At 38.9% G+C, this 14759-nt stretch overlaps 1 protein-coding gene across 3 annotated transcripts in view; it reads right to left on the bottom strand.

Moving 5' to 3' along the window:
- LOC120542238 (teneurin-2-like) overlaps positions 1-14759 on the bottom strand; it is a 1685504-nt gene that overhangs the window by 149576 nt on the left and 1521169 nt on the right. For all 3 annotated transcript variants that reach the window (XM_039774544.1, XM_039774546.1, XM_039774547.1), the window contains one exon: positions 8984-9130. In XM_039774544.1, the coding sequence (XP_039630478.1) occupies positions 8984-9130 (147 nt within the window). The remainder of the gene's footprint in view (positions 1-8983; positions 9131-14759) is intronic.

Below are 14759 nucleotides of genomic sequence, written 5' to 3'. Positions count from 1 at the left end.
CTTTTTGATTTGCTTTAAACCAATTGTTCTTATTGTAAGTTTTAACCCCAAATGTATTTATTCTTTTTCCACTTTGTTGTTCGAGCTCTTTTGCATTTTAGCGCTATATGTGTACACCGTTTTACAAATTCTTTTTAAACATTAGCTTATAAAGTATGTTCGTTATTTAAGCTATATTTAAAAGGTAATTTAATTATTTCTGTGTGTTTAAACACACGGCAATTTCTTAAAAGTACCAAAATAGGTGGGGGTTTTGCCAAAACCTTTAACCTGTAACCTTTACCCTTGTAGGTAGACTGATAGAAACAGCTGGCGTCTTTTAGACTGCTTGTAACACGTGGACGAAGCTTGTATTTTTGCATCGAGCTGCTTGGATGCCATTAAAGATTTCTACAAATTATTTTAGCGATCGTGATTGAGACGTTATGGATTCTATCGCTGTTGCTTTGATTTCATCTTTAAGTTTTTTCAGCTCCGCTGATTACCACGCAAACGGCAAGGTGAGTGCAATGCCTGCATGTCTTGTCTGCCTGCCGCAACTAATATACAATAACGCGCCGTTCTTTATAGCCTTCAATATTGTTTTCTAAAGGCTAGCGATGTAATTTATTGTAAATACGTGTTTCCCAACACGGCATTTACTTTTCTAGGTAGATTTTGGGCTTCGTACGGCCATTAATTAATCTGTGCTGCCCTGTGAGTGCCGTTTCATTTTACTGGACAGCCAGTCTCGTGCCATCAGTTTCAATCTTGTTGTATTCCATTTATTTTGTCCAATTTTAGTCCCACTTATGCGTTAAACTTAAAAGTCCAACCTTAAAGTTCACTCTCATACCGTAGGTAGCAGACGCTACCACGATTCGCCGACAGATGTCGGGCTTTCTTTCCAGCCTCATGCACTGTGCCGAGTTTGACAAGTCCGCCTCTTGTCTTTTGATGGGATAAATTAATCAGGCCAGGCATGTTAAGGCAGTTTTTAATTCTCGGCCGGAGTCCATGACCGTGCGCGCAACCAATCCGAAATATATATATCAAATATTATTACCGAGCCTCCCATTCATCAGTGTAAGCATATGTTTAATATATATATAAAATATTATAATTAATATATAATAATATAATTATTAATGTAGCCACAATCCTGCCGACTACGCCATTATGTTTCCTGCAGAGGCATTAGCTCTCTTGGAAATGTGTTCTTTTAATATTGTGGCTTATTAAATAATTAAACAATATCATAATATACCAGAAAAGGCGATATACCTCCCATAGTGATTACGGTACAAGAATCACATGAGACAAAATATCTTTTAGCTTACATTTACTGACGTTTTACGCGAGTTACAGACGAGGAGGCATATGGACAGACTTTATCCAGGTGGGAATCTGGATCAACACAGTCAGCCATTTTTCCGTCCCTACGCTGGGAGGTTTCCAACACCTATGTTGGCACAGCCTCGAAGGGTCTGGCCACTGTCCAGACCTTTTATATGGTTCTTGCTTCATTTGCTGGTCTTCTCGTTTCCAAACAAGGGCTGAATTCCTCTCCCACAAAATACAGAAATATCATAGTGCTTACATGTCGATTCTCATTCTCCCAAGAAGGAAAGAAGGTTTGTGCTGATAGAGGACAGAAATACCCTAACCTGTGTTTAAGCTGACTACACAAGCCTCCAGTTGTCTTTGGCTATCTAATCCAATGCTTGGTCAGCAATTCTAACTGCTGAGCCTCTGTGTGCCACAGTTAACATGCACATGTGAATAAAACTCATAACAGTATTGTCCAGATACAGTGACATAAAGAAAATGTAGTATTACAACACCTCCTTCGATTCTGTGAGCTATTGTTTGTGTCTTGTAGTGCTGCATGGTATACAGGTACTGGAGAACAACCCAAATTTTAAAATGGTTTGGTATCAGCATTTCATAAATTTTTGGTACTGGAAGTAAAAGTCAATTTTTCACTCAGTCCCCCACCTCTTCTCCTAGCACTTGCTATTGCAGTTAATATTCATCTTGTAGATGTCACAAAACAAAACTACACGCTTTAACACGAATGAAACTTCACGGGTTACCCCTCCCCCTGACTGCTTTGACACTTTCTGGACTTCACAGGAGACCAACCCCCACCCCTTTAGGGACTTCATGCTCCCTAAATATCCCAGTAACACTGCTTCAGTCCTGGACTTCACGGCTATCAAGATGGAAGTGGTGCATAGTGCGGTGCAATTTCGTGGCACATCACAAAGGCGAGCAGCTGAGCGGCACACCGAGGAGGATGGCATAAGCTGTGCTGTGCAGACTTGTAGTGTGAAAATCAATGCCACCATCAGATGCTAGAAACTAAATAACCAGCTAAGAACTTAGCCATCTTGACCACATTAACATGAAGATCAGAATTCATAAGTTATGTGTTTAAACTAAGCTATGTTTTGTGTTGTATTTTATGGTTCATTGTATATACAGTACTTGCATATAATCATCTGTTATCTTTATGTTATGAATAAATGGTATTATTTTGTTTATTGTAGCAAGCGTGTTTGGATTATTTGTTGAAAAAATAGACTAGCACAATGTCCAAACCACAAACAGAGAAGGTGAAAGTTATTTAATGAGGACTTTCATCAATTATATAGATCTCTCCATAATTCTGGATTCCTGGCTGGAATGGTTGAACAGAGATCCCTCAGACACACCTGTACTTTATACTTCCTGAATTTTACAACAAACCTAACAGTATCACATGTCACCTTGCATCCAATTTCTACATCTTTGGTAATGGTACGGTATAATAGCTAAAGAAATTAACTTTAAACCACAAGGTTCAATTCCTGCCTCTGCCTCATTGTGTGACCTTCAGCAAATCGATATAACCAAAGTCAGTTTCAATTTTAAAAAGAATTCTAATCTGTTATGTCACTTTGCATAATGGTATGAATACTACTACTACTACTACTACTAATAAAAATAATAATAATAAAAATAATAATACAACTTAAATAAAAGGATAAGTGTATGTGTGTCCATCCAGTTGCTATGTCTCTGTCATTCCAAAAGATGGCACATCACAAACATTAACACTAATTCTACGAATCCAATACCAAATGGGTTATATCAGAGACAGGGGCATTACATTTGTCATTCCAACATTAACAATGATTCTATGAATCCCATAACAGATGGCATATAACAGAGACAAACACTTTGCATTTGCCATTCCAATAGAAGGCTCCTCACAAGCATTTTTAGAAATGAAATGCATTGAATTTGTCATTCCAACAGATGGCGCATCACAAACATTCCAACAGATGGCGCATCACAAACATTCCAACAGAGGATGCATCACAAACATTAAAAATGCTTTTACAGATCCCATACCACATGGCATATAACAGAGACATACACTTTGCATTTGTCATTCCAACAGAGGGTTCATCACAAACATTTTTAGGAATAAAATGCATTGCACTTGTTATTCCAACAGATGGCACATCAGAAACATTCCAACAGATGGTGCATCACAAACATTAAAAATGCTTTTAAAGATACCATACCAAATGGATATAACTGTGAAATATGCATTGTATTTGTCATTCCAACACAAGATGCATCACAAACACTATTATCCATCCATCCATTTTCTAACCCGCTGAATCCGAATACAGGGTCACAGGGGTCTGCTGGAGCCAATCCCAGCTAACACAGGGCACAAGGCAGGAACCAATCCTGAGCAGGGTGCCAACCCACCGCAGGGCACACACAAACCAAGCACACACTAGGGCCAATTCAGAATCGCCAATCCACCTAACCTGCATGTCTTTGGATTGTGGGAGGAAACCGGAGTGCCAGGAGGAAACCCACGCAGACACAGGGAGAACAACACTATTACTAGTTTTATGAATCTCATACCAAATAGCATATAACAGAGACAGCTTTGTAAGGTGCACTACAAATGCTAATGCAGAGGTTTTCGTTGATTACTTAGATTTTAAAATCTCTTAGATGGGTAACACAGCTAGTAATAATAAAAAAAAATGCTAATAATAATCATTGCATCCTTCAAAGTAAGAGCTATTTTAACACTCCTCATCTACAGCCAGTCCGTCTGTTTTTAATGTACTTTTTAACAGTGAACTTAGCAACATCACAGAGTGATTTATCACTAGTCATTTCCCTTGTATTTTATACTGTAGCTTTTATAATGAAAACTGCCACTAATCAGATTACCATGAAATAACTGCTGTTAATTTTAATCTGTACTGTATTTTGAGCCAGTTTTACTCAGCCTGACCTACTCAATATATTCAAAAGCACTTAGAGGTGGAGTGACTGTGATTGTATTTAGCATTTTTCACATTTTGAGCCAAATCAAAGAGCACTTAATGACGGAGTGACTGCTTCATGATTTTATACAGCACATCACACATCACGAAGTAACAAGAGGTGATGCAGCCTTGTTTTATAGTGCCCAGCCTTAGTGAGGACTATGGAGATACACTTTACTTCCTATTAATTTTGTACAGCACTTTTAGCTTTACTATTAATAGACGAGTATTAAAACGCGGGAGATTGGGGGCTGATTCTAAACAATATGATGGCCCCACGTAATGGGGAAATACTGAAGGCACCTACAGCAAATAAGTCTGCCCATTTTATGTTGCTTAAATACACAGCCGATCAAATGAGTGCCAGCCATGAAGCTGTTGCATTTTAATAGCTACAACAGCCACCTCCTCACCAGGCACAAATAGCATGTAAAGCAGGATTACTGGGGGAAAAAATGGAAAAAGCAAGTAAGACGAGAAGAAACAGTCTGTGCATCAGTAACTTTTCATAATTCCTACTGTCTGGCTTCAGCATTACGAGACGCGGTTTCTGCTGATTGTGTTCTGTCACATAAAGTGAAAAATCCCATTCTTGAGAGTGTTCAATCAACAAACTTACAACCCATAATCAGTCCTCGAGTGAGTCCCACTGCTGCTCAGACCAGCGATGTCACCTTGAAAAATCGAAGCAGTTCAGAGGCATAATTGCCGCAGGTTTTGTTGCATATGTGTTCAGTTTGAAAGTGTTGTGACATACGCTTTTTTTTTTTGAAACACAAGAGTAGATTTTCAGTTATAAAAGCTATTCAAATTGCTGTGCTTTTCCGAACTGTCAGCAGCTGCCATGGAACTGCTTTTATGCAATGAATGGAGAGGCTCTCTCAGAAGCTGGAAACTATGAACGCATGTAAGAAAGTGGAAAAGGCTACAGCGATATGAAAGAACACAAAACGCAGTGAAGTAAGAAGATGGCAGTGCCACTGCAGAGGAGTGCTGTGCCATTGTGTGAAGAACTGCTCTTCAAGAAATCTAGAGGACTGCGGTGAAGTACTTCTCTGCCTCAATAAGTGGGAGTGAGCCTGCTCTCCTCCAAACACCGCGTGCGCCTTGAGTGACTGACCAGCAGCTGATCTTGTAGATAAACTGGTCACTTTTACAGTTTCAAATCACTTCAGACATGCTTTTTTTTTTAAAAAAACAAATTCAAAATCTGTTCAATTTTTTCATTTCTCTGATGTTAGAATTTGATGTCAAACATTATCTATTACGTTAATGAGTTCCTGCCTTTCTGTATCATCCGTCAGACACCAGGACTTAGGTGTGCCTTACGGGAATGGGATTGATCAAAAATACGGGGAACAATTTAAATGTAGCACCTGCTCTAACTCAATATCAGGTGGACCTAGAATGGGGGCTTACATCTGATGGACACTGACATCACTTCTACCCATCATCCCACTTCTTCTATAAAATCCATCTCACCCAGAAGGTGGTCATAAGTTAAGACCAGGAGCTCAAGTAGGATAGAATTCTACACAGAGCTGTCTTTCTCCCATTGGAGTCATCATCAAATAAATAACCACTCCATCTCTTTTTTTTGTTAGATAGATAGCCATATAGATAGGAAAGGCACTATATAATAAATAAATAGACAGACAGACAGACAAATAGATAGATAGATAGATAGATAGATAGATAGATAGATAGATAGATAGATAGATAGATAGATAGATAGATAGATAGATAGATAGATAGATAGATAGATAGATAGATAGATAGATAGATAGATAGATAGAAAGATGTGAAAGGATAGATAGATAGATAGATAGATAGATAGATAGATAGATAGATAGATAGATAGATAGATAGATAGATAATGTGAAAGGCACTATACAATACATGTCAAGAGGTCTGGAGGTGCATGAGAGAGAAAATAGGATCAGAGAAGTTTGTGAGGATTGTCCAGGATATGTATGAGAGAATGAGGACTCGGGTTAAAAACAGTGCTGGGGTACCAGACAAGATCCCAGTTCAAGTAGGTCTGCACCAGGGTTCTTGTTCATGTTCCTGCCTCTTTGATCTGGTTAAGTGTCAAGTGTCAATCCATGGGACAAAAGACCAATTAACCCTCGGTGCAGGCTGTTTGCTGAGGACATTGTTTTGTGTAGCACCAGAAAAGAGGAACTGGAGAGGAAGGTAGGAGAATGGAGGAGGACTCTGGAAGACAGAGGACTGAAGATACATAGGAAGAAGATGGAATATATGAGGGTTAATGGTGATCAGGATTTAGAAGTTAGCCTTCAGGGAGAGTTCTTGAAAGGGGTGGAGAAGTTTAAATATCTGGGATCAGTGGTAGCCCAATATGGAGAATTAGATGCAGAGATAAATCATTGACAGCAATGGGAATGGAACAATTGCAAGAAGGTATCAGGAGTACTGGGTGATTGAATAATTAAAAGGTTATAGGTAAGAAGTGGTAAGACCAGCCATGATGTATGGAGCTGAGACATGGGCAGTAAAGGGACCACAGGAAAAGAAGTTAGATGTGGTAGAAATGAAAACGTTGAAATGGATGTGCGGAGTTACAAAAAATGGACACAATGAGAAACCAGCAAAGTAGATTGAAATGGTATGGACTTGTGATGAAGAGATACAATGAAGATGTGGGAAAAAGAGTGATGGGAATGGAAGTCCAAGGGAAGAGAAAGCGAGGGAGACCAAAGCGGAGGTTGATGGGTAAGGTAAGGTAAAAGAAGATCTGAAGGAAGAGGGTCAGACTGGTCAGGAGGTGCAGGGCTGAGCTGAATGGGGAAGGTTGATCAAGCACATTGACCCTACAAAGAAGTGAGAAAAGAGGAAGAAAAGAAGAAGAAGAAGAAGACTGAATTGTCCTACTATTGTAGAGTGAGAAAGATTCTTAACAATTTCCTTAGCCAGGCTTAACTTGGCAAAAAAGTGCGGGCCTCCTGGGTGGGCATGGTTTTGCACTACTTTTATAATTGGTGGACCTTGTCATACGAGTGCACATGGGTGACGGCTTAAGGGCTCTGGTGAAGTTAATTACCTGCTGCACCAAGGGTTGGCACTGTGGTCTAATGCTTTCTCTCTTCCTCCCCTTTTAGAATGAAGGACTGACAGCCACTCCATCGCTGATATGACTTCCGTTGTCCACCCTCACTGACCCACCCCTTTCTGCCAAGAGACTGCATAACCCAGGAACCATCCATCTTGTTCCCAGTTCTGTCCTGAACTGGTGTCTGGAAAGGACATCTCCACAAATTTTTGCATTCTGCATTATCATGCCCTCCTTCAAATTATACAGGGGTCTCTAAGGTGGTACCCCAGCTCTCTCACTATGTTGTGTCTCCTTTTTATGACCTGCTCTTCAGTGATTGAAGTCACACACACAATGCAAACCCTTCAAGCGGCTTCAGCCTGACATCTTTTTCCAAATGTGTGCTCAGCCTCTCCACTTCTCACGAAGAACAAGAATCAAAAACACTTCAGGCCAACTGGCATTGGCAGACAAGTACATGGAAGTAGTTAGCTTTTTCATGAAGAAAAAAAAATTAATCAAATTAGCATTTGTAAACTTTTCATCCTGGCATATAATATTGCCTGGTACGGGCTCAGCGAAATGTATTGCCAGCCTTCCAAGTTACAGCTTCGTACGTTAACTACACCTGCCCACCACCACCACCATCATTTCCTTCTTTTCATTCACCGTGTCACAGGAGATAAATTACTCTCGAGCACTTAATTCTCCAAAACAGCGGATGACATCCAGATCTATTAAATATAATAAAATGCTTCAAAATCTTCTTTCCTGAAAACAAGAATGGGATGAAAAAGGGAGGGGTGTGCAGTTAAACTGAAGCAGGCAAAGTGCGTCCAAAACATTAGGGTTTCTTTCCTGTCATTTTAGCAAGCAGCAGCTAGACCTAATGACACTCCCAAAAACTCTTCTTGGGCACACAGAAAGTGGACATCTTACATTCGTCCTGGTTAGCAGTGCAAATGCAATGTCAGACCCAAGCGTACACACTCCCTTTCAACGAAAATACATTTAAATACCCATGAAAAATGAAAGTAGAAAATCGACAGAAACATAATACACCTTCACCCGCACAAAGTTCATCAGTAGCCAGCATGGCTCTGCCCACAAAAGACGCTGGCCTCACAGAACAGATTGCTGCAATCTTATGCATCCTGTAATGCGGCTCTTTATATTTTTTCCTGGAGTCTTTCTACACAGGTGCTTGAGGTTAAACTGTGCCATGCTTCAGAGATCAGCTGGCAGGCGTAATAAGATGGACACTTCAGTAAGCAACTCATCGCATTTTAACAGGGGGAAGACGAGCTTGAGTGTTGTCCGCTTTAAACACCAGAGCTCCGGTTTAATGCAAACATGACAAAGAAGAAGCTCTGCTGTAAAATGGAAATCTTTAGTGACCCTTCTGGCATAATACTCTTTTCCAAAGCAACATAATTAAGGACTTAAAGAAGGATAAAATGTCTTGCTACTAAAAAGACAACATTAATGAAACTACTACATAATAAATAAGAGTTTTCTTTCCCTCTAGTAAATTAAATTATGATCACACTATTCAGAGCTCATACTTCTTAAGGGTATAAAGAATATGATGTATGTTTCTCACCTCCCTCATTATCCTTGTTATCAGCACAAGAGGTTTCCATGGCAACATTGCATCCAGACCCTCTCCAGCCGGTCTGACAGACACAGTGCCAGCTGTTTTGACCGAGGGTGCATTTCCCATTGCCATTGCACAGATCAGGGCAGCCATCTGGTAAAGAAGAAAAAAAATATTAGATTGATCGTAATGTATGACATGAATTAAGATACACATCGTACCTACAAACACAACAGCGGGATTCCTAAAACCCCACACTAATTCATATTCTTGACAGATTTGGTTTCTGCAAAACCACAGCAGGCTTGGTTTCCCATCAAACACTTTTTATAAAGAGGGAGCTACAAGGATTTATTTTCTGGTTATTGAAGTCATTTTGGTTAGTGATGGGCAGTGGTGTATGAGGTGGGATTGTTTTTTTTACAGGTTTCATAAACCTAAGGGCAGTCTTTGTGCTTCTCAATTTGATATTTTATACATTTCACATGTTTATATATATATATATATATATAAACATGTCTCTCTGTGTGTGTATATATATATATACAGTATATATATACACACACACACATACAAACACAAATTTATATACATAAATCCCTGAGGGGAAACTGATTTTTTGCATGACCTTCAGTGGTCAGAGCACAGGGTCAGCCAATGTACAGCACCCTCGGAATAATTATAAGTTTAAGGGCCTTGCTCAAGGGCCCATGTAATAGGATCCTTTCAGGCAGTAATGGGATTTGAACCAAACAACAACCTTCCAGATACTAATTCAGATTCTTAGCCACATAAACATAAAATTAAAATAATGGCTATTTATTTATTTTAATATATATACATGCCTGAGAACCTAGAGATGCAGTATTAATGTTTTATATATTGCAGAATTTAATAAAAATGTACCTTGTAATACAGAAACTGGGTTTCACGTCCCAGGTGATCTCTGCATGGAGTCTGCTTGTGCTCCTCGTGTCAGTGTGGGCTTCCTTTGCCTGCTCCAGTTTCCCCCCACAGTCCAAAGGCATGAAGTTTAGGTGAAGTGGCATTGTTAATTTGGCCCCTAATATGTGTCCGTGTGTTGACCGAGCGATGGACTCGTGACCTGCCAGTGGCTGCTCCTGCCTTGCTCTATATGCTTGCTGGGATAGAATGCAGCTGTCCCAAGACCCTACCCCGGATAAGCAGGTTAGGAAAATGGATATATACATATATATATATATGTGTGTGTGTGTGTGTGTGTGTGTGTGTATGAAGTATGAAAATTAATTTCATAAGGAAAAATTGAAAGATACTGATTTCTAGCTGGTGATCCTTTATTCACACGTTATGGAATTTCAGTAGGCTTGGTGTTAGTTTGTAATCATTTCTTATTTTTCAGCACAGAATTATCTTTCTCTAATTTAAACAGTTTAATGGATCTTTGCAAAAGTAATCTTACCACTCATGTAAATATATATATATATATATAAACACACAAACAAAATATTGGGAGTTAGGGACTAATTTTCTCTTTCTGTCTGTCATATGCATGGATTTATATACAAATCTACAGCACTGGTGTTGGTAAATATGACTAATATATAGCCTAGCATAGTATAGACAGCAGAAACCCACCCTGGTCTCTGTATGGGACAAATTTATATTGTGTGTAAATACACATAGAGTCACAGAGACAAAAATCTATTTATGTATACAAATACATTTTGCAGGTGTCTATATACACACACTAGAATAAGCAGGTTCAGATAACTACAGTAAGTGCTAAGGTGTGCCCCATCTAGGGTTCATTACTACCTTTTGTCCCATTCTACTGTTTTTTTAATATCTTTTCTACCCTTCTATGTAAAAAACATATCTATTTATCAATCTATCTATTATATAGTGCCTTTCACATCTATCTATCTATTATATAGTCCCTTTCATATCTATCTGTCTATCTATCTATTATATAGTGCCTTTCACATCTATCTATTATATAGTGCCTTTCATATCTATCTGTCTATCTATCTATTATATAGTGCCTTTCCTATCTATCTATCTATCTATTATATAGTGCCTTTCCTATCTATCTATCTATCTATTATTATTATCTGCCCATCCATCTCTCTATTATATATTGCCTTTCACATCCCTCTATCAGTCATATAGTGTATTTCATATCTCTCTGTTATATCGTGTCTTTCCATGTCTCTCTCTCTCTCTATGGATCTGTTTCTAGAATTAGCTGGGTTCAGAAAATGAATGGATGGAAGTTTATACAACTGCACCTATAGAGTTGTTAAATTAGAAACATTTATAATGTTAATTAATACAAATAAAGAGCAATTCAATTAGTATGTTTACAAATAAAGTGTATGTAACATATTTTACTGCGATGGCTAAAATGAAACCTAAAATTATAACCAAGATTTATATTAAACTTAATGATGTTTTTAATTTTCACATTAATTCTGCTGTAACTTGTAAAGCTCACTCTATCATTATAGACAAAAACAAATAGAACTAATTAGAAAAGTGCATAAGCAGCAGTAATAAAAAACAAAATGCAAACAATCAATTACAAGTATCTAAGTATTGATTTCTGCATGAATTTATTTAATTTCTTGCTTGTTTCTTATTGTTCTTATTTATGTATGTGTTTACAGTTTTTACAGTTTATCAAAAGAGATGTTTATCAAATTCATTGATTTGAATTCTGTATGTGATTTCCTGCCAGGACAAAGCAGTAGTGTATTCATCCACTTGCCGATTTCATTGTCATATTTTTCATTTCTTGACACATTCCCCAAACTCAGGGTTGATTCCTGCCTTGCCCTTGGGTGCCGCCAGGACAGGCTTCTGCTTCCACTGCCACCCCGACTTGGATGAAGCTGGCTCTAAAATGGACTGGCACTGAATAAGGCTCTTTTGTGTAAAGGTGCCATAAGTGAAGGACTCGGCATTAGCAGGCTTTTCTTATGTGTTATTTTGTGTTGAAGTGAGGACTTTTTATTTTGTCAGGGTTGTCATACACCTGCATTTTTCTTTCTCTATTAGCTAAATGACCTTTAATGTGTCAAATTTAAGAGATGAATGCACGGCAGTATATTAATTTAATTTAAAAAAGTGAATCCTAATGCATAACGTTACAATAAATCAGATTTTTCTACTTAAATGTAATGCAAGATTTCACACCGCGCACTTTTTCTTTCTTTTAGAACCTGGCACATTAGGCTTTCAGTGCTGATGGCCCACTATGCACCATGATTGGCTTATTAAAACAGTAATCGTATTCAAATTATTTTGAAAGCTGGGGAGCTGAGGTTTCACACTTGGCACTTTAACAGGTAAGTCGGTATTGATTTTTTTATATAAAAAAGAGGCAGTTAGCAATGATTGCCTCTTAAATGGAGTTGCCATTTTAGACAGCCAAAGCCTTATGAAGCGTTTGGACAGTAAAATCTATAGCGCACATTGATCCTCTGATGTGGTTAGTGCTGCATAAGCCTATTGTTTAATGTTAAAGGCAAGTCAATTTTTTGATACTAACTAGAATAAAGTGGGATTTCAGAAACTATTAAATCAAATCTCTGAAGTAATGTTGTTTGACTCTAATGTAATCCATGTTAAAGAGAAGATTAAATTGCCCAGGTTTGCGGGTCACTAGCCTGAAACACTGGGTTTCTAAATGTGTGGCACTGAATCAGAATCTTTATTTATGTGGTAAAGTATACCACCGGGCACATATCCCTCACACACATGCCTGCTTTAAGTACCGTCTATGACAGACTGCACGTGGTATCAAATGGCGGGGAAGGTAGGATCACCAAAAAATGAGAAGGGACCAGCGTCTGTGTATCTGTGTGTCTATCCGTGTGATATGCCAATTGGCATCTGTAAAAGCAGTGTTAATGTTTGTAGCACGCCAACTGTTGGAGTAAAGAATACAATACATCTAATTAACTACAAGCATTATAGTCATCCCTCACCTATCACGGTGGTTACGTTCCAGAACCCCCCGCGAAAGGTGAATATCCGCAAAGTAAAAACCATATGTTTATATTTAGATATTTTAAGCACTAATAAACTCTCCCACACTCTTATAAACATTTCCTGCACAGTTATGCAGCATAAACCCTTTGTAATCTTTTATTCTTCTGCAAGAAAATGCACAAAAGTTAACTCTTTACACAACGAAACACGCTGATGCTGAATGAGCGAGACGAGACTTCCTGGTTAACGCAGCGGATTCGAATTCGGTACTCTGTCGCTGAGCCAATCAGCACACAGGAACTTAACTGCGTGGTATGATTGGGTAGCTTCTCAGCCATCCGCCAATAGCGTCCCTTGTATGAAAATCAACTGGGCAAACCAACTGAGGAAGCATATACCAGAAATAAAAAGACCCATTGTCCAAGCGAAAAATCTGCGTTATATATTTAGATATGCTTACATATAAAACCCGCGATAGAGTGAAGCCGCGAAAGTCGAAGCGCGATATAGCGAGGGATTACTGTATAAAATAAATTCCAATTGATGGTGCGCTGCAAATGTTTACACTGAATACGTCCAGTGGAGACTAAATGCCTGGCAGCATTGCTGACGTCAGTAAAATGGCAAGTGTCTGTGTGTCTGGGTGTCCATCTGTATGACATGTCTCAGCTATATACAGTTTGGGAAGGGATCTGTAAAAGCAGTGCTAATGTTTGTAATACGCCATCTGTTGGTGTAAAAATGCAATGCATTTTATTACAGCATGCATTACAAAATACATTCCAATAGATGGTGCACTGCAAATGTTAACACTGAATACATTCAACAGACAGCAACAGCCACTGAAAGGATAGAAATCCACTTATTGACCTCAATAAAATGCCAAGTGTCTGTGTGTGTCTGTTCAGTTGCTAGGGTTAGGAACAAAAATTTCAAAATAGCTAAGGCATGTAGAAGAAGGATAAAAAAAAAGAAATAATAATAATAATACCAAATAAAAATCTAATAATAGGAAAATTGGTCCTACCAGACTATTCTATTGTCTGACATTTTATGCCATCAACTTTCTTTCACCCGCTCGGGCCACATGAACGAAGTTTATTGCTGTAATGCTAATGACTGATAACTTTGTTTTGTGGGCAATGGATGAGGGAAAATAATGATAAATTGACATGCGCGTGGGGAAACGAAAGACACAAAACCACTAAGCTAGAGTCGCTAAATTAGGCCAGTGCGGTAATGACCACTGTCACATTTTCCCAGCAAGAAACTTCGACTATAAGAGTGGGCAGTTTGACGAGTGGCACCGACAGAAAGCAGCAAAACGGCAGCTCGCTCAGAAAAGGAAAACACCACTGCGAGGGGTAACCCATGTGTCAAATACAAAACATGTGGTCTGTGCTGCGGTGGGTTGGCGCCCTGCCCGGGATTGGTTCCTGCCTTGCGCCCCGTGTTGGCTGGGATTGGCTCCAGCAGACCCCCGTGACCCTGTGTTCGGATTCAACAGGTTGGAAAATGGATGGATAGATGTGGTATGTGTTGGGTACTCAGATTTCAAACCATCTTAGATGGGTAGCACCACTAGTTAACTTATTATGCCAATTATGACTGGAGATCAGCTAGTCTTTCTCCAGAAACCAACAAAAGTTCTTCAAAAATGACAAAGGATTTATAGACCACCAAAAAAATATTCAGATTAAGTCTCAAAAAAGCCACACCACCTCATTTGTTTTCCTGTGATGGACTCAAATGTAATCCAACTGGGCAGGAAAACCAAACTGAGCCTGCGGTGTGTGTCATGGATGCT

This window comes from Polypterus senegalus, chromosome 13 (assembly GCF_016835505.1).
Source record: "Polypterus senegalus isolate Bchr_013 chromosome 13, ASM1683550v1, whole genome shotgun sequence".
In the NCBI taxonomy this organism is placed as follows: domain Eukaryota; kingdom Metazoa; phylum Chordata; class Cladistia; order Polypteriformes; family Polypteridae; genus Polypterus; species Polypterus senegalus.
The sequence above is the reverse complement of the archived record's forward strand: the minus strand, read 5'-3'. Positions and strand labels throughout refer to the sequence as shown.